The following is a 21550-nucleotide window of genomic DNA, read 5'->3' as shown; positions in this document are numbered from 1 at the left end:
ATATTAAAATCACTGACCCATCTCTCGAGAGCGGGTTACTCGGCTGCCCTCAAACCCGCCACAATAAAACTGGAAGTTGGCGGGTTTGGGTCAGGTTTCACATCTTCAACAATTTATCATCCTCTCTTTCCCCCCCCCTCCTCCCTGGACCCTTTCCTGCCCGTCGTGGGGGTGTTAAAATTGCCCTCGTTCTCTCTGTACAGATGCTGCCTGACCTGCTGAGTATTTCCAGCATTTTCTGTTTTTATATTAAGGACACTTTGGGTGCATTCATGCTCCACAAGTTTAATATTGGTGCAAAGCTGAAAGCACTTCACGCTGATGTTAAACTTGGAGTATAAATTGGATGGCTAGGCCTGAACTGCCTTTGAAGTGAAGTGGGTTGAGTGTTTCACCTACTAGAAGCCTAGTTCTGGTGTCAGTGCAGGATGATGCCAGACTTACACTAACAGCCAACCTGCTTTGCATCGATGATACAGTTGTAGTGAGAATGCACCTTTTTCATCAAAAAATTCTGTAGCTGGCTTGACTCTTAAATATGTTGGCTTTTTTTTTAAACTGTATGTTCTACTTTGAGTTTTTTTTAGAAGAACCTATTTTAAACTAAGGACCATAATAAGGGGGTAAAAAATATACTGTGGGTAAAATATTCCATTTTTGCCATAATGGTATTATAAAAGCAGTCCAAATACTAAGTAAAGATGCTTGATTGGATTCTACTTTCCTTTTATTTAAATACTGCATTACTTGTTTTTAAACCTGTAGGTCTCAGTGAGCACCCGCTGTTTCAAGCAAAAGCTGCCAGAGGAGTTTGGTAAATATGTATCCCATAAAGATCTCTAAAGTGATTTGCCGGCGATGCCGTGAACGTATAAAGCTGCTCTGTTCTGTTTATGTATAAAAGTAAAATTTGTGTTTTTATAGTGACTATTGGTTTTGTTGCTTTTAATTGAAGTGATTATGTTTTGGCGTAGTGGAGCAAGAGAAAAGAAGAGAAAACTTTCATGGCAAAATTATCCAGAACGTTTTTTCCATATATCATGGAATGTAGTTGACAGCCAATCTGACTGTAATAAATTCGGCATGTAATTCCACATGTAAAATAATTGCAGTCATTGAATTGTGAAACATCCTTGATCACACTATAATGAGGGTCAATATTTTCATACCATGAATTTGGCGCATGTCCATTTGGGATTTATTTCTTACTTCCTACCCAACTCATGTACTTTATTAATCTAACTACTGTGCAGATGGGATCCTTGTGGTTGCAAATTCTGTTTTTTAATGAGTTGATCAGTTGACAGTAACAAATCCACTATAGCCCTGAACCCCTGTCCGTCTAGTTTCTCCCTCCTCTAACTTTCTTTCCTGGCCCCCATACTAGCTAATATGAATGGTTCCCTCTCCTCAAGCACCATCTTCTTCCCTTTCAAAAGTGCCATATCGCTCTTTCTTTAAAAGACCCACCCTCCACCCCAACTCCAACATCAAATGGCCTTCAAATGGGAACTGGAAAAGTACTTGAAAGTTAAAAAATTTGCAGGGCTATGGGGATAGGGCGGGGGAGTGGGACTAACTGGATTGCTCTTGCATTGAGCTGGCGCAGACACGGTGGGCTGAATGGCCTCCTTCTGTGCTGTAACCTTTCTATGATCCTATCTCTTTCCTCTTCAAGGTCCTTAAATGTGTTGTCACCTCTCGGCTCTATACCAATCTTTCCAGCAACTCCCTGTTTCAGTCCCTGCAATGTAGCTTCTCCCCTTCCTAAAGGACCAAAACAGGCCTAACTAAAGTCGCAAACAACATTTTATGTAACTGGTGCATTAACCACCCCTGACCTCTCTACAACCTTTGACACAGTTGACCACACCACCCTTTTCTGACGCCTGCATTCCATGGGTATGCCCTTGCTTGGTTCTACTCTGGCCTGATCATAGAACATCCCTAGCAATGGCTTCTTCTGCCAACCATGCACCATCAACTGCAAAGTCCCTCAAGGATCCATTCTTTGCCTCTCTTCATCCTTACCTATATGCAACATCATTTGGAAACATGGGGTCAGCCTCCACATATACGGCAATGATGTCCAGCTAGACCCCCTCCACTTCCTCTGTGTATGAGAGTGCTCCAAGTTATGGGGATGGTACAATTCTTTAGTTACAAGTCTTTGTCTTATACTCAGTTACATATTCTCTTTCAGTAAGGTCATGTGCTTCCATCCGCATTCCGACATCACCCTGCCATTGATGACCATTCCAGAAATCAGAGCCGTGATTGACAAGTGGGTAGAGCTCATGGTAGAACTGGGATCAACATATCAATGGGTGCAGGTAACCTGAGGCTGAAAGCCATTAATTTTACTGTTTAACTGGACAACTGCCAATTTCCTTCTCTATTCTTAGGATGCAAAGCCACATATATCCATTTTAACTGCTTTCCCCATCCCTGTTTCATGTGCTGTTTCCCTGTAGCAGCGGAATATTTGTTCCGATTTTCAATATCATTGAGACATCGTCAAATTTGACGATGGAAAGAAAATGGCAAATATAAGCAAGTTTTTTTCAGTTAAAAGGAACAGAGTACCAGGAAGGGTAGTCAAACAAAAACTGACAGGGTTCAAAAGGGACCAGACCTGTTCCATTCAACAAATGGGATTCGGGGTTATTAGATTTATAAATACATCAAGGAAGTCTCTTGGGAAATTGCTATGATGTAAATTGGTTGTGCTGTACAATCTTAAGAATGGCTTACAGCATATTAACAAAAAATTGCTATTCTACAAAAAATCATATATATACCAATGAGAAGCAAGTATTCAGCAAAACAGCATAATCAAATCACTCAATTATATTTCATAGCTACCATTCATAAACCAACAAGAACCACAATACCAACTAATTAAATTGCTCATATAATTTCTATACAGTGTTCTCAACTTTCATTTTGCTTCTTCAGTCTGTTTGGTATATATAGCTAGAAATAACACAGCCACAAAAATTTACAAAACCCTGAAAGAAAAATTACTAACTTATCCATGAAATTGGTTATTTCATGCTGGAAATGCTGGCAAAATGTTTTCCTCCACATAGGCCTGTACTTCTGGAGCACGGGGCTTGAGTTGGGAAATTTAACCTGGGTGTTGGGTGTTAGAGATGCAGCATGAGAGTTGTAGTTTTCATGCTCCAGGAGAACTACAATAACCAGAGTGCGCTGCAATACTCCGTGTACTACGATAAGTTATGGCACATGATACGTTATGTACATATTACAACAGTGACTACACTTCAAAAGTACTTGATTGGTTGTAAAGCGCTTTGGGATATCCTGAGGTGGCGAAAGGCACTATATAAATGCAAGTCTTTTTTCTTTTATAACAAATTTATAAACAATCATGAGTGGCAAGGAAAAATAAAATTATTTTCAAAGTTTTTATATAGTTTAGATATTAAATAAAAAATCTGGACAGATGTTATTTAGAATGTTTTTTGTGTTGCTGAGAGAACATGTTTCTCTTCCATTCAGGTGATTAATATTTTTACACGTCAGTTGTGATGCTTTGCTTTCAATAAAAATGCTGTAATATATTGATGGAAGAATTATTGTTGTGTTTAGGCTACAGCAGCATTGTAGTAAGCATCAGAAACCACACTCCAGGTTCCAGGTGAGCCTTTAGCAACACCAGAGGAGGTTTACTAGTAGATTTTTTTTTGGTGAAAAACGTGATTCAATTTTTGAAAAGACTGAATTTGAAGTCTGACAAAAAAAAATCCACCTGGAAAGAATGCTTGTATCCTTTGCACATATAACTTGAATGAAATGGTAACCAATTTATTGTTGCTGTTTTTCACCAAATTAGTTCATTCTTTGATTTCAGATTTTTGAAAATAAAGGTGCTATGATGGGATGTTCAAACCCACACCCACACTGTCAGGTAAGACTATTACACATTGGAATGTGTGCTTACAAGATGCACAATGGCAGACTTGGAAATGCTTCATGCATTAGGGTCATGAAGTGAGTAAATCCTGGTCTAATCCACAATTTGTTAAAAGAAAAATATTACATATTCTGTTTCAGTACAAAGAAATATAGACAGAAACCAGTAGGGAAGTGATTTTTGTGGGATTTTGGTGCTCTAATTTATTATGTTGCAATTCAGTAGCTGTTTGCTTACAGGTGCAAAATTGCACCGTTTTAAGTTTCTTTTTGTTTTTGGAATGCGGACGATGCCGGAAAGGCTGCATTTATTGCCATCTCTTGTTGCTCTGAGAAGGTGGTGGTAGTGGATCTTCTCCTTAAACCGCTAAAGTCTTCGGGAGGGTAGGTAGGGAATTCCAGGATTCTGACGCAGTGACAGTGAAGGAATGGTGATACATGTCCAAGTCAGGATGGTGTGTGACTTGAAGAGGAACTTGGAGGTGTTGATCTTCCCACAACATTGCTGCGCTTTGTTAACTATGATGTGGAGATGCCGGTGATGGACTGGGGTGGACAAATGTAAGGAGTCTTACAACACCAGGTTATAGTCCAACAGCTTTATTTTAAATCACAAGCTTTCGAAGCTTTCCTCCTTCTGGTTCTTTACTTATCACTAAATCCAGTATAGCATTTTCTCTATTCGGTTCTAAAACATATTCTACAAAATCGTCCCGAATTTTAGAAATTTGCAGTCTTTCTGCTTGTTCCACTGCTGTTACTTCCATCTCTAAAGCTATTACTCAACATCAGTGAGAGGTCTTTGATACAAAAGAGTAACTTATTAAATGCAAGTTCTTTCTTTTTCCCCTTGCTGGTATGTATGTCTGCCAACAATTTACTACTTGAGTTGTTCTGCTTCTTCTAGTCTACGTGAATATTAAAATCTCCTGTTGTAGCCACATTCCTCTGGCCTGTTGTGCATCCCCTCCCTTTGCACTACCATTGGTAGTAGATCTTTCAGCTGCCTAACACCAGGTGGCAGTATGGTCCCATTGTTGGCAGACATACATACCAGCAAGGGGAAAAAGAAAGAACTTGCATTTAATAAGTTACTCTTTTGTATCAAAGACCGCTCACTGATGTTGAGTAATAGCTTTAGAGATGGAAGTAACAGCAGTGGAACAAGCAGAAAGTTGTTGTGTTCTATTACTGGAATAAACACACTGGAGCAACATAAATGTATAGTAAAAGTAAATGTAACCAATGTTTATTGGGGATTCTGTAGAATTTCCAAGAAACTTCTCTGTTTAGAAATTTAAGAACAGAACAGAACAAGAGCAAATCATGCAAATCTTCCCACTTTGTGTGAATGTTTTACTAAAAGTGATTTTAAAAAATGACCATTTGACTTTACTTATAATAAGAAGAAAATATTTATGGGAAACCACTCTAAAATCATTTAGCCATTTCAGATCACTTTTCTGAAGTGGTTTTCAGTAATTCGAAGAAATGAATGAGCAAAATAGTCAATATTTTGCTTACTGCCTGTCTTTTTTATTATTAAGTTTGTCAAGCAGATTTGTTATCAGTACAAGGACTGCAGCAGTTCACCACCATTGCCTCAGGGTAACTAGGAATTAACAACAAATGTGCCTTTGCCAGTGTTGACCACATACTGAGAACAAATACAGAAAATCCTGTTGCTATTTAACGTGACTATCGATGAAGCAGAGGGTGGTTATTGTGACTTTAAAAGCAGATCCATATTTGAATAATTCTGTTTTTGGAATCATTTGCCATGAGTCAAGACAGAATACATTCCAGGAAGGAAACCTGCCGTCCTTACCTGGTCTGGTCTATATGTGACTCCAGTCCCACACCAATGTGGTTGACTCTTAACTGCATTCTGAAATGGCCTAGCAAGCCACTGTATCAAACCGCTACAAAAGAAGATAAGAAGAATAAAACTGGATGGACCATTCTGTTTTGACCTAAGCATCAGATTCGGACATAACAAATTCATACCCCACCCAGTCAACGCTGCAAAGTCCTCTTCACTAACATCTGTGGACTGGTGCCAAAGTTGGGAAAGCTGTCCCACAGACTAATCAAGCAACAGTCAGACATAGTCATAATCCAGAATCATATCGATCAGCCAATGTCTCAGACTCCTTCATCATCATCCTTGAGCATGTCCTGTCCTACCGGAAAGACAGACCCACCAGAGTTGGGGGCACAATGGCATACAGTCAGGAGGGAGTGACCCTGGGAGTCCACAACATTGACTCTGGACCCCACAAAATCACATGGGCAAGAAAACCTCCTGCTGATTACCACCTACTGCCCTCTCAGCAATATGGTTGATTCTTAATTGCCATACTCACAGAATCATACCTTTCAGCCAATGTCCCAGACTCTTCCATCACCATCCCTGGGTATGTCCTGTCCCACCGGCAGGACGCACCGACCAGAGGTGGCGGTATAGTAATATACAGTCAGGAGGAAGTGGCCCTGGGAGTCCTCAATATTGACTCCATGAAATCTCATGGCATCAGGTCAAACATGGGCAAGGAAACCTCCTGCTGATTACCATCTACCGTCCTACCTCAGCTGTTGAATCAGTCCTTCTCCATGTTGAGCACCACTTGGAGGAAGCACTGAGGGTAGCAAGGGCACAGAATGTACTCTGGGTGGGGGACTTCAATGTGCATCACAAAGAGTGGCTCGGTAGCACCACTACTGACCGAGCTGGCCAAGTCCTGAAGGACATAGCTGCCAGACTGGGCCTGCGGCAGGTGGTGAGTGAACCAACACGAGGGAAAAACCTACTTGACCTCGTCCTCACCAATCTACCTGTCGCAAATGCATCTGTCCATGACAGTATTGGTAGGAGTGACCACCGCACAGTCTTCGTGGAGACGAAGTCCCGTCTTCGCACTGAGGATACCATCCAACGTGTTGTGTGGCACTTTCACCGTGCTAAATGGGATAGATTCAGAACAGATCTAGCAGCTCAAAACTGGGTATCCATGAGGCGCTGTGGGCCATCAGCGGCAGCAGAATTGTATTCTGTAACCTCATGGCCCGGCATATTCCTCACTCTACAATTACCAACAAGCCAGGGGATCAACCCTGGTTTCATGAGGAGTATAGAAGAGCATGCCAGGAGCAGCACCAGGCATACCTAAAAATGAGGTGCCAACCTGGTGAAGCTGCAACTCAGGACTACATGCATGCTAAACAGTAGAAGCAACGTGCTATAGACAGAGCTAAGCGATTCCACAACCAACGGATCAGATCAAAGCTCTGCAGTCCTGCCACATCCAGTCGTGAATGGCGGTGGACAACTAAACAACTAACGGGAGGAGGAGGCTCTGTAAACATCCCCATCCTCAATGATGGCAGAGTCCAGCACGTGAGTGCAAAAGACAAGGCTGAAGCGTTTGCAACCATCTTCAGCCAGAAGTGCCGAGTGGATGATCCATCTCGGCCTCCTCCCGATATCCCCACCATCATAGAAGCCAGTCTTCAGCCAATTCGATTCGCTCCATGTGATATCAAAAAACGGCTGAGTGCACTGGATACAGCAAAGGCTATGGGCCCCGACAACATCCCGGCTGTAGTGCTGAAGCCTTGTGCTCCAGAACGAGCTGCGCCTCTAGCCAAACTGTTCCAGTACAGCTACAACACTGGCATCTGCCCGACAATGTGGAAAATTGCCCTGGTATGTCCTATCCACAAAAAGCAGGACAAATCTAATCTGGCCAATTACCGCCCCATCAGTCTACTCTCAATCATCAGCAAAGTGATGGAAGGTGTTGTCGACAGTGCTATCAAGTGGCACTTATTCACCAATAACCTGCTCACCGATGCTCAGTTTGGGTTCCACCAGGACCACTCGTCTCCAGACCTCATTACAGCCTTGGTCCAACATGGACAAAAAGCTGAATTCCAGAGGTGAGGTGAGAGTGACTGCTCTTGACATCAAGGCAGCATTTGACCGAGTGTGGCACCAAGGAGCCCTAGTAAAATTGAAGTCAATGGGAATCATGGAAAACTCTCCAGTGGCTGGAGTCATACCTAGCACAAAGGAAGATGGTAGTGGTTGTTGGAGGCCAGTCATCTAAATACTGTGGCTACAAGAGCAGGTCAGAGGCTGGGTATTCTGCGGCGAGTGACTCACCTCCTGACTCCCCAAAGCCTTTCCACCATCTACAAGGCACAAGTCAGGAGTGTGATGGAATACTCTCCACTTGCCAGGATATGTGCAGCTCCAACAACACTCAAGAAGCTCGACACCATCCAGGACAAAGCAGCCCGCTTGATTGGCACCCCATCCACCAACCTAAACATTCACTCCCTTCACCACCGGCGCACTGTGGCTGCAGTGTGTACCATCCACAGGATGCACTGCAGCAACTCGCCAAGGCACTTTCGACAGCACCTCCCAAACCCGCGACCTCCTAGAAGGGCAAGAGCAGCAGGTACATGGGAATAACACCACCTGCATGTTCCCCTCCAAGTCACACACCATCCCGACTTGAAAATATATCGCCGTTCCTTCATCGTCACTGGGTCAAAGTCCTGGAACTCCCTTCCTAACAGCACTGTGGGAGAACCTTCACCACACGGACTGCAGCGGTTCAAGAAGGCGGCTCACCACCACCTTCTCAAGGGCAATTAGGGATGGGCAATAAATGCCGGCCTCGCCAGCGACGCCCACATCCCATGAACGAATAAAAAAAAAGTTGATGAATCAGTACTCCTCCATGTTGAACATCACTTGGAGGAAGCACTGAGGATAGCAAAGGCACAGAATGTACTCTGTGAGGGGAACTTCAATGTCCATCACCGAGTGGCTCAGTGATACCACCATTGATTGAGCTGACCGATTTCCTGAAAGACATAGTTGCCCGACTGAGCTTGCGGCCGGTGGTGAGAGAACCAACAAGAGAGAATAATGTACTTGACCTTGTTCTTACCAATCTACCTGTCACAGATGTATCTGTCCATGACAGTATTGGTCGGAGTGACTACCGTACAGTCCTTGTGGAGACCAAGCCCCCTCTTCGCCCTGCATCGTGTCGTGTGGCACTACCACTGTGCTAAGTGGGAGAGTTTAAGAATGGATCTAACAGCTCAAAACTGGGTATCCATGAGGTGCTGTGGGCCATCAGCAGCAGCAGAATTGTATTCCACCACATTCTGTAACCTCATGCCCGGCATATCCCTCACTCCTCCATCACCATCAAGCAAGATGACCAAACCTGGTTCAATGAGGAGTTTAGAAGAACGTGCCAGGAACAACGCTAAGTGTATGTGAAAATGAGCTGCCAACCTGATGAAGCTACAACACAGGACTACATGCATGCTAAACAGTGGAAGCAGCATGCTCTAAACAGAGCTAAGTGATCCCACAACCAACGGATCAGATCAAAGTTTTGCAGTCCTGCCACATCCAGTCGTGAACGGTGGTGGACAATTAAGCAACTAACGTGTGGAAGAGGCTCCAAGCACATCCCCGTCCTCAATGATAGCGGAACGCAGCATGTGAGTGCAAAAAACAAGGTTGAAGCATTCACAATCATCTTCAGCCAGAAGTGCAGGGTAGATGATCTTTTTCAGCCTCCTCCTGAGGCCCCCCACCATCACAGAAGCCAGTCTTCAGCCAATTCAATTCACTCCACGTGATATCAAGAAACGGCTGAGTACACTGGACACAGCAAAGGCTACAGGTCCCGACAATATCCCGGTTGTAGTGTTGAAGACCTGTGCTCCAGAACTTGCTGCGCCTCTACAATGCTGGCATATACCCGGCTGTGGATAATTGCCCAGGAATGTCCTGTCTACAAAAAGCAGGTCAAATCGAACCCGGCCAGTTACCATCCTATCAACCTACTCTCAATCATCAGCAAGGTGATGGAAGGAGTTGTCGACAGTGCTATCAAGTGGCACTTACTCACCAATAACCTGCTTACCGATGCTCAGTTTGGGTTCCGCTAGGATCGCTCCGCTCCAGACCTCATTAAAGCTTTGGTCCGAATATGGACATTGCTGCAGGAGTTCCTCAGGGCAGTGTCCTAGGCCCAACTATCTTCAGCTATGTCATCAATCTCTTTCCCTCCATCATAAGGTCAGAGATGGGGCTGTTCACTGATGATTGCACGGTGTTCAGTTCCATTCACAATTCCCCAGATAATGAAGCAGTCCGTGCCCACATGCAGCAAGACCTGGACAACATCCAGTCTTCGGCTGGTAAGTGGCAAGTAACATTTGAGCCACACAAGTGCCAGGCAATGACCATCTCGAACAAAAATGAGTCTAACCACCTTCGCATGGCATTACCATCGCCTAATCCCCTATCAACAGTATCCAGGGAGTCACCGTTGACAAGAAAATCAACTGGACCAGGCACGTAAATGCCATTGCTACTAGAACTGGTCAGAGGCAGAGTATTCTGCGGCGAGTGGCTCACCTCCTGACTCCCTAAATCCTCCACCACCTACAAGGCAGAAGTCAGGAGTGTGATGGAATACTCTCCACTTGCCTGGATGAGTGCAGCTCCAACAACACTCAAGAAGCTTGACACCATCCAGGATAAAGCAGCCCACTTGTTCGGCAGCCCATCCACCAACCTAAACATCTCCCTCCACCACCAGTGCACGTGGCTGCAATGTATACTGTCTACAGGATGCACAGCAGTAACTCACCAAGGCTTCTTCGACAGCACATCAAAGTCACGACCTCCTTCACTCAGAAGGACAAGGGCAGCGGGTACGTGGGAACACCGTCACCTCCAAGTTCCCCTCCAAGACTCACACACCATCTTGACTTGGAAATATTTCGCCATTCCTTCACCGTCTGGGTCAGAATCCTGGAACTGCCTACTTAACAGCACTGTACGAGAACCTTCACCACATGGACTGCAAAAAGAAGGCCCGTTATCACTTTCTCTAGGGCAACTAGGGATGGGCAATAAATGCTGACCTTGCCAGCAATGCCCATATCCCATGAATGTCAAAAATGTGAATTTCTTTTATATTTTAAAAAGTAATGCGCAGTAGTTGTTTCACACACCAGAGGGAGCCTATGAACTATTCCTCCATTAGATTCTGTTACTATAACTAATGTAAGGAATCTTACAACACCAGGTTATAGTCCAACAATTTTATTTATAACTAATTTTATAACTAATGGACTGCTCTTTGGGAACTATGTGCTTTAGTGACTGAGAAAGACTGCACTCCATCTTCTATCTGCCCATATTCTGTGGCCGCTTACAGATACGAGAAGGAATTCCTGTGAGCTTCCATTTCTCTGGCCATTCCAGGTAGTTACGGAATGGCTCATCCCTCTGGTAAGGGAACCCAGAACACGGAGATATAAACCTTAAAATTAGAACCAATTGAATTAAAAGCAAATACAAAAAAAAAATGCCTTCACACAAAGGATTCTGAGAGTGTGGAATATATTGCAGCAGAAGGACAAAGATGCAGAATCAATTTTTGAGCTGGTTAAAAGTGGAGATAATGCCATTACAACAATGACATCTTGCATTTATATATCACCTAGAACATAAAAAATGACTCGAGGTGCTTCAGAGATGGGGTGAAAATGGAACCTGAGCTAAAGAATGGAAAAATTAGGTGGGGTTAACTAAAGAGGCTAAGGAGGTTCTTGAAGGAGGAAAGTGAAGTGGAGGGGTTTAGAGAGGGAATTCCAGAATATCAGGCCTATGTGGCTAAAGGCCTGTTTAGCAATGGCGAGGTGAAGGGGAGGAGATGCACAAGAAGCTCGAGGTTCAGAGCATTGAGGATTGGGTTGGAGGTGGTTATGGAGATTGAGAAGGATGAGGCGATGGAGCGATTAGACCGGGAACCAGTGTAGGTCTTCCAGGATGGGGATGATGGGCAAATGGGACTTAGAGCAGGACAGGATACGACTACCAGAGGTTTGGACAGTCCGCAGTTTGTGGAGGTTGGTAGGCCAGCAAGGAGAACATTGGAGTAATTGAATCTTTAGGTGACAAAAGCACGTATGATAGTTTCAGCATTGGATGGGCTGAATAGGGTGGAGGCAGGCAATGCTATGGAGATCGAAGTAGGGGGTCTTTGTGACGGAGAGGATAAGGGGTCAGAAACTGAGCTGAAGGCCATACAGGATGTTGAGGCTGCAAACAGTCTGGTTCAGCCTGCAACAGAGGTTGGGGAAGGGGCTGGAATCAGCGGCAAGCATATGGAGTCTGTGGCGAAAGGGTGGGGCGATTGATTTTAAAAGAAATATAATCTAAAGAGCTATGACTAACAAAATGATGGAAAAGGCTTGATGGACCGAATGGTCTATTCCTGTTCCTATGTTCCACCATTGCTCAAGTGGCTGTGTTGCTGGTTTGGTATATTTTCCCTGAAAATTGGAGAATCTGGTCATTTTCATTATGTGTAGTGGTCAGGCGTGAGTCATCATTTGGGGAGTTGGAATAATAATAAGAGAGAGAAAAGGGAAAGGACAAAAAAAACTGAACCCACATGCAAAAGTCAAAAAGTGCAAAGAAAAATAATAAAGATAATAACTAAAATGCAGAGGAAAAAAATTACACAGCAATATGAAGGAGCAGAGACTGAAGAGAAACGGGAACAGCCGCAAAATGAGAAAAACAGTTAATTATAAATACTTGAACATTCCAAAAAGTGTACAAGAGGTGAAAAGAAAGACAGCTGGAAATAAACAGTAAGAGCTTCTGGAAGAGAGAGATAAGTGGGTTCATGTTTGTTGGGACACTTCATCAGAACCATGGAAGTGGATGTAATTCTTTTGGAAACAATTAAGCATGAAGCTAGTTTTTCTTGGGTTGTTTCTACTTGTGTATACATACAGGGAAAAACAACTGGAAAATGCAGAGGGAACAGAATGTGTACAGGAAAAGTCCAAACAAGATATGGAACTAAGGTTTATGTTGGCTGTTGGTGCTGTTCTGTAAAGAGACTTTAACCAACTTTTTAAATACTCCTCTGAATGAACGTATTTTTGTAAACTATTTACTGAAACTGTAAATCTAATTTTGGAGCAGTACTTTCTGTTCAAAATAATTCCCCAATGTTTATCTGAGTGTGTAATTAACCTTTGTTGAAACAATTTTGATTTTGTTGCTTCACAAAGACCTGCCGTATGGATCTTGTTGGTTCGCAGTCTCTGAAGTCCACTTGGTTTCCAATGATGCCAGCTACTGGGAGTGGCTGCATGACTCTGGAGTGACTCCATTGATTTCACTGGAGCCACTGCTTGGGACCAGTCTATTGCTGATCTGGGGCCGTCCAGTACTGGAAATCTCTTTACCAGCTGAGCATGCAGTAGTACCCAGCTGGTAATATTTTTTTCCCTGGGTTTGGGTGGCTCCAGATTGACTCTTGGGCAAGTCTGAAATGCCTGCTCCCATTAAAATTAATATAAGAATAGAAATTGTGCTGCACAGACTGACAAATAGAAATGTATCCCATTCTTGTGATCTTGCTAAGAAGCTTAGCAAAGTTCCCCACCCCACAAATTACAGTTCTTCATTGTGCTATATATATATTTCTCTCCACATGAGAAAGCGAGTGATGGTTCAACTATTTCTGCTGATGAGAACGACATCGGGTAACTTTGTTGCAGGAATGCCGAGGGGGCACGTAATCTGTCTTCTGAAATAAAATGCAGACCCCTCGTGTGTGATACACCTGGATATCTTCACGTCGGCACAGACTTCGAGTGCACCTGGATATCATCATACATAGGAAATTACTTACTTCAAAGTCTTTAATTTAATTTAACAGATCCATGTGTAACTTTTTGGGTTAGTGTTAAGTTTCTGAGGATGGAAGCCACAGAACAGAAACTGAATTCATCAAAGGAAAATCTAACATGACATTGAAAGAAAATACAAAAAGGACCAAATTAATAAAGGATTTTGTTTTCCAGATAAATTCTTTTCTTAAAGGGGACACTGTAACCATGCATCTTTCCACAGGCAAGTGGACAGGCAGGCAACCTGGTGCCAGTTCTTTGCCGATGTAGCTGGTGCACAAGAGGGTGGCACAGTGACTTATTGGTCTCTCTGATGTCCCAGTCTGAGTGGGAATTTACTATGTGCGAACTCACCACCATGAGCTTGAGTCCTACCACTCTTGTGGCACAGCCCTATGCGACCTCAAATCAGTTCTTGTTTATCTTCAGAATACTCACATCCTATCCTAGTACATGAATAGGAAAAGCTTAGCTGTTTTTCAGTAGTGTACTTTTATGAAAGATCACACTATCATTGGTGACATTAGTTGGTTATATTTAGTCTTCAGATCTCTTCACTCTCAGCTTACATATTTAAAGTTTGTTGTTTGGTTTATATTGGCTGTTTTTCACAGGAGAGTTATTTTTGCATCTTTCAGGTGTGGACCAGTTCCTTTCTTCCCAATGAGCCAAGAATAGCCGATCAGACACAACGGGACCATTACAACAGCCACAGAGTGCCAATGCTAGTGGAATATGCCAAGTTGGAGTCTCAAAAAAAGGTTATTTTTAATTTTTTGATAGATTCTATGTATGGATAGAATTTTGTCTTTTTTGAAATGTGACTTTACGTGCACATTTCCTTTACTTTATTTCCTATGGATATTACATTGCATTGAGGCTGAGAGAATAGATGGAGTCCAGTAAATTGGCAGCTTTCATCCCATGAAAATGGGCATTATGCTCAGTAATTTAACTGTGCTTGTAAATTGTTGTACTTGCCAGGTCATTAGTGTTTGTAGGCTTATGTCATGGTTTACTTCAGATGTTGCCTCCCTGCATGTGTTCTTTTAGTCCAAATGTGAAATGACGTAATCATCGGTAGCAGGCCTTTTATTTTTATTGCAATCCAATTGTCTATGCTGAAAAAACCCTGCACATGTAGTTGCTTATTGTATGAATACATTTTTTTTTCTCCGCAAGCTGCTCTGAGTCACCATGCAGGTGACTTGTTCTTGGGTCTGTTGTCAACTTTACTGTATAGTTGGCCGCTAAGAAGATCATAAGAGAGGACTTGCCTATAGATTGTGTGAGACTCTGTTTCCTCATTCTCCTCTGTGAAAGCCACAATTCCCTCCCCATTCTTTGCAGTCAGCGGTCTGTCTGGGACGGAGAGCTTGCTCTGAGGGGACTCCGATCTTTTTTTTTCTCTTCCTTCTCTGGAAGATGCTGATTTTTTTTATTCTGGGATACGGTTCTGTGGATTCTAGATGCTTTCTGTTAATTTGGGCATTCTTCATGTGTGAGCGTAGATGGCGTCCTTCCTTTTTTAAGAAAAAAAATAGAGAAGCTGCTTCTATACCATTGCTACATTGATAAATTATTTGGTACTAATTTAACCCTAACCTCCTTCACAATAAATTAGTTACTAGCTGATGTGAAGTCCAGATTTAGTACGCAAAGTGCTGGTCTATTGCAGGCCTGTGCTCAATCAGAAATCAATTACTAATTGGAATTGACTGATTATTTCTGTAATTGGATAATGGTCTTCTCTCCGAACCAGCTGGCATAGATGTAATGCATTCATCCGACCCACTCGTTTAGATCATTTTCTACAGAAGAAATAACACAGTTGTGATAACAAAATAGAGACTTGCTGCATGTTGTTCATGGCAGTGGCCCAGTTAATATGGGCAACGTGAAAAACGTATGAAGAAAATCTTGGATTCATTCAGCATCACCTCCTCTTCTGACTATAAGAAGCTGAAGGCACACATTTCACCAGTAAGTGTGGCTGCCTTTCAGGATATTTTATTTCCTTTGAAAACAGCTCTAGTATTTCAGTAACAAAGTCAAACATCAAGTGAGGTTACAATTTATTTCAGAAAATAGAATTTTAGGTGGAAAATATTAATTTGCCAATGGTCTTTGGAATTGTATACTTTTTTCTATTTCAGATATCTTATCATTCAGTAAGGTGTAGAAAATTACGTACTTTATGAAATGTATAAAAGTTTGTGTTTATGTCCTGCACCTGTTCAAGAAACTAGTTTTCTCTTTTGGTCAGCTGGGTATCTCCAAACCAAGCTATTGAAATTCACACAGTTAGAGGCCCGGAATTTCCTGAAAATCTAAGATGCCGAAACAATGGTGTGAGTACGGCTGAATGCTCATTTTGGCACAAAAGACCGAGGAAATTCAGGTGTAAATGAGTTTTCTGATCTTTACAGTATGCCTGAAATTTCTTGTTTAAAATTTTTTTTTTTACACACCGATTGTGTGAAGCCTCCACCGAAACCCTCTGCCACACACTAACATAGCCCCTCCACCATGTAAAAGTGCAACTCATGCAAATTTTCTAAATTCTGCACCAGTTCTGTACAAACTGTAAACTTATACCTAAGATCTTAGGTGCAACAGGATTTTTCTTTTTAAACAATTTTTTTTATTTCTCCTTACTCAGACCTCCTGAATACATCTTTATGGCATCAGATTTTTTTGCATTAAAAATTGAAAAGGTTCCATGATTGTATTTGTTTAAACATTTACCCTGATTTCTGCCAGATTTTACATTTCAACGTATGCTAATGAGATTCTCAGGAAATTTTGGTGTAACTTGCCGACCGGAGGGTCAACGGAAATTTTGGCATAACTTACCGATTATGCTGTCTCAGAAAATTCTGGGCCAGAGTATCTGTGTGCCTGATGTAGAGTGCACGCTCTCTCCATGTAGTTCCATACTAGACAAGGATTGATGGAAATAAAGCTTAGCCATCACTAAGCATAACCACTTCCCCTTGACATTCAATGGTATTACCATTGCCAAATCCCCACCATCAACATCCTGGGAGTCACCACTGACCATAAATGAACCTGGACCAGCCACATAAATGCCATGACTACTAGAGCAGGTTAGAGGCTGGGCATTCTGCGGAGAGTGGCTCAACTCCTGACTCCCCAAAGGATCTGTACAAGGCAGAAGTCAGGAGTGTGATGGCATACTCTCCACTTGCCTGGATGGGTGGGGCTCCAAAAACACTCAAGAGGCCCAACATTATCCAGGACAATACAGTCTGTTTGATCGGCACCCCATCCACTGGCTTAAATATCCACTCTCTCCACCATCAACCTACTAGAGAGGGTATGGGGAGTCAGGAGGTGAGCCACTTGCCGCAGAATACTCAGCCTCTGACTTGCTCGAGTAACCACGGCATTTATGTGGCTGGTCCAGTTGAGATCCTGATCAATGGTGACACCCAGGATGTTGATGGTGGGGGAGCTCGGTGATGGCAAGGGGATGTGGTTAGGCTCTCACTTGTTGGAGATAGTCATTGCCTGGCACTTGTGTGGTGCGAATGTTATTTACCACTTATCAGCCCAAGCCTGGATGTTGTTCAGGTCTTGCTGTATGTGGGCATGGACTGCTTCATTTTCTGAGGAATTACGAAAGGAGCGGAACACCATGCAATCATCAGCTAATAGGGAAATTTATTGATGAAGCAGCTGAAGTTAGTTGGGCCAAGACACTGCCTAAAAAGAAAAAAATAAGAAAGACTTGCATTGATATAGTGCCTGTCATAACCTGAGGACATCCCAAAACAGCCAATTAAGTACTTTTGAAATGTAGTCACTGTTGTAATGTAGGAAACGCGGCAGCCAATTTGTGCACAGCGAGGTCCCACAAACAGCAATCTGACCTGTTTTAGAAATGTTGGTTGAAGGATAAATATTGGCCAGCACACTGGGGATAACTCCCTACTGTTCTTTGATGAGTGTTCTGGGATCTTTTACCACCACCTGAGTGGGCAGACAGGGCCTCGGTTTAAAGTCTCATCTGAAAGACTGCACCTCCAGCAGTGCAGCACTCTCTCAGTACTGCATTGAAGTGACAGCCTAGATTACATGCTGAAGTCTCTGGAGTGGGCTTTAACCCACCACCTTCTAACTCCAAGGCGAGACTGAGCCACAGCCGACACACTTGAGGAATTCTTGCAGCGATGTCTTGGGGCTGAGATGATTGGCCTTCAAACCACAACTATCATCCTTTGTCCCAGGTATGACTCCAGCCACTGGAGAATTTTCCACCTGACGCCCATTGACTTCAGTTTTACAAGGAGTGCCACACTCTGTTGAATGCTGCCTTGATGTCAATGGCAGTCACCTCTGGAATTCAGCTACTTTGTCCATGTTTGGACCAAGGCTGTAATGAGGTCTGGAGCCGAGTGGTCCTGGTGAAACCCAAACTGAGCTTCAGTGAGCAGGTTATTGGTGAGTAAGTGCCACTTGAAAGCACTGTTGAGAAGTCCTTCCATCACTTTGCTTATGATTGAGAGTAGGCTGATGGGGCAGTAATTGGCTGGGTAGTATTTGTCCTGCTTTTTATGGACAGGACATTCCTGGACAATTTTCCAAATTGTCAGGTAGATGCCAGTGTTGTAGCTTTACTGGAATAGCTTGGCTAGAGACGCGGCTAGTTCTGGAGCTCAGGTCTTCAACCTACAGCTGGGATGTTGTCAGGTCCCAGATATAAAGTCTTAATGATTGGCCCAGAATTTGCTGGAGTGGGGCATTACACTGCACGCCCTGTTAGTTAGACTTTTTCCCCTCACCCTTCAGCTCAAGATTTTTTTGCACCGCAAATTGATGGTAGTGTGAGCGGATAACGGGGCAGCGAGGGCATCTGGGACCTTCGTGAACAACGTGACCAACAGTCTACATGCTTGACCAATGAGATTTCAGGATTGAGAAAGAAGCAGAGGAATGACGGAGAAAGAAATAGGGTTAATTAGAGTCAAATCAGGTGCAGAAAGAGCAATAAAGAGGGAAAGAAAGATTAACAGAGAAAGAAAAATGAGACAGAAAGGAAAAGTAAGAAAAAAATTTAAATTTTTAAAAATATCTAAGAAAAATTTACTACCTGTACGAATGAGACTCCACAGTTTCAATTGTTCCCTTTCTGGGCCGAAGAGGTTGAGTAGCATTGCAGGAATATAAATCTCACCATTAAAAGGGTTCCATACGCTGTTGAGTACCAGCCTTAATTTCTGTGGTGAGTTTAATTTGTAATTAATGCACAACTGCAGCAATTTCTCGAAATGCACAGGGAGGTTGAGGGCGAGCTGCCGTTTTCACGAGGCCAACGGAGGAGTGGCGGAAATCATTCAGCAATTTGTGGCAATTCACAACTCACGGGGTATCTCTTCCTTGCCACAAGTTGCTGGATGATTTACACACTAATACCGGCGTGTGCATTAAACTTGCCGTTATTTTGCCAGCAAATTCTGGTTCAGTTCAGTGGTGGAGGTAAATTCCATCTTGTGTCACCTTATTGTAGGGTGCATTTAAAATGATACCTGTACCTGAAACTCTACAGTTCAGTTTGTTCAGCATCTGATAGAGATATTTCAGGTGGGACCCATGAGTGGAAGTTTCAGTTGGCTTCATAACAATTGCTGTATTTCAATAAGTCATCAATTGTGTAAAGCACTGTAACATGTTTTGACATTAAAAGAGCTGGATAAGTGCAAATAGTGATAGAGATGCTGATCGACCACTTGCATATTTCCAGCATTTTCTGTTTTTACCCTGTAAGTTAATATTTCTTGGCAGTATCACGGAGAAAGCTTAAGAATGATTCGGGCAGTGAGATCATCCTCAACAGTGAGTGGTGAAGTTGTACTGTTGAGGAAGGGCAATGTAAAGCGGGTTTCATATTGTCTCTTCCAGATGTTGACCGAACTAAGGGAGTGTGGTAATTTGAAAAGTCCTACAGCTAACTGTGTCCGTGATTTACCCAGTCTAGGATTGCTTGGTGCTGACGTTGGCCATCAAAAGTCAGTAAATATTCTGTCCGCCAGCACTGGCATCCCTCATCCCAGTAAGCACCGACAAAGAGAAAAGTTAATCATCAGAACAGAAGAATTTGTGTTTTATCCCATTTCTATGAAATGTGTAGTGGTCTTTAAGTTGTCAGAAGCTGCCAAAGAATGTACATCGAGATGAGAAACAAAAGCTATTGCAAGTCTGTACTTGTAACCTGTTTGACCCTAAGACGCTGGAAAATACCAAATCTACTGACAACGAGTGCATGCTCACTGCTTTCTACTTTTGATCTTTATCTTACTGAGTTGTGTTTAGGTTCTTGTTTTTAAACTGTGGGAACCATTATCAATGCTTCTGTTTGAAATAGTACAGCTGATGCCTTCCTCCCACCATTTTAATGATGTTGACAGATTTCTTACCAGCAGCAACATAACATGCTGTTTGCATCTTCCTGTTTTTTTTTCTTGTCTTTTTAAGGACGATAGACAATTTTCCCCTCATCAGCTTAGCCATCATCTTGCTTAATTGACAAACCTTCAAAGCCATCTTGTGTTCATTAGTTAATCTGGTACCTGATCATCATGTGGTGAAGATTTATTGTGACATCTCCATAGCTTGTAGTTTAGTGGTATAATTAGTCAACACTTTGGGAGCAGGCATATTTCAATAGTTTTTCTGGGCCAGCTACAGTCAGTGAAATTCATTGTGACTTAAAATGGGATTTTGTAAAAAAAAATTCTATTGTTTATTGAAAGGTCAACATTCAGGCGCTATTTGAAGGATGTTGTATCCCCTCCACACACAAATGTAAATTATAAGTTACAATGCAAATACATGGTGATGTGAGTTTAGAGATGTTTGATTAATGTAGTTTTAAAATTCTGAGCACTAGAAACTTGCTGAAATATAAATATGGTTTAATGTTTTCTTTTGATCAAATGTCTTTTTAAGGCCCTAATGATTAGCTACTGCAGCGCGGTCTTATTACTTTATGGGACAGTTGGGTGTCTTTTTCACTATATCTTAAATGTTTTCAGTGAGCGCACAGAAGATAAATGATGCTTTTTGTTGTGCTCTGCTACCATAACTACCTGGAAACCATTCTTTTTCATAATTCTTAATTTGATCCATGATTTTTCTGTAGCCTTTTTATTGTTCATGTATATGTACTGTGATCAGTTATTTAAAAAAATATATATTGCACTGTTGTCTGGAAGGCAGACTGTATGTATGTATGTGTTACATGGTAGAAAACCTGTATTTTCTTTGTCCAACTGATTTTCTGCAAACGGATGCTATTAACGCTCCTTTTTATTAATTGAGTTGGGTTCCCAAAATTGATTATAGTTGTTAAGCTCTTTTAAAACACCAAATAGTCCTGGGATTCAGTGACCTTGTTGAGCTGATGCAACAGCCTCTGTCACTGAGAATGCCCATCACTATTGGAGATCCAGGTTTCAATCTAGTCCAGAACAAGAAACTGAAAGATTGCCTGTCTCTTGGGTCCGAAGCGCAATACGTTCTCCTTACTACAAAGACAATCTATGAATCCTGCTGCCAATGTGTGTCTGTTTCTGAGATCTACCAGAAACTTTTCCAACTCTGGGAACTTTTCATCAGAATTGAGAGTCAAATTGCAGCCTGTTGATTTAAGAACAAAATTAAAATGTTAAAGTTAAAAGGTTAAGGGGTATAAGTGATAGGAGCATGTTACTTTCCTGGATTGGGGTTGACCCCCATGCTCTCGAGATAGTTTTGTGCTTTAGAGTAGCATTGCAGTCCACTTCCCTAATTTATCTGGAATGTCAAATTTGGGTAATGTGGAATA

General features: G+C 42.5%; 1 protein-coding gene across 1 annotated transcript in view; it reads left to right on the top strand.

Moving 5' to 3' along the window:
* galt (galactose-1-phosphate uridylyltransferase) overlaps window positions 1-21550 on the top strand; it is a 47914-nt gene that overhangs the window by 14802 nt on the left and 11562 nt on the right. The window contains exons 4-7 of the mRNA XM_067990979.1: window positions 766-814; window positions 2204-2333; window positions 3878-3934; window positions 14340-14462. Of these exons, the coding sequence (XP_067847080.1) occupies window positions 766-814; window positions 2204-2333; window positions 3878-3934; window positions 14340-14462 (359 nt within the window). The remainder of the gene's footprint in view (window positions 1-765; window positions 815-2203; window positions 2334-3877; window positions 3935-14339; window positions 14463-21550) is intronic.

This window comes from Heptranchias perlo, chromosome 1 (assembly GCF_035084215.1).
Source record: "Heptranchias perlo isolate sHepPer1 chromosome 1, sHepPer1.hap1, whole genome shotgun sequence".
Lineage (NCBI taxonomy): Eukaryota > Metazoa > Chordata > Chondrichthyes > Hexanchiformes > Hexanchidae > Heptranchias > Heptranchias perlo.
Note: the sequence above shows the minus strand (reverse complement) of the source record. Positions and strands in the feature narration are given on the sequence as shown.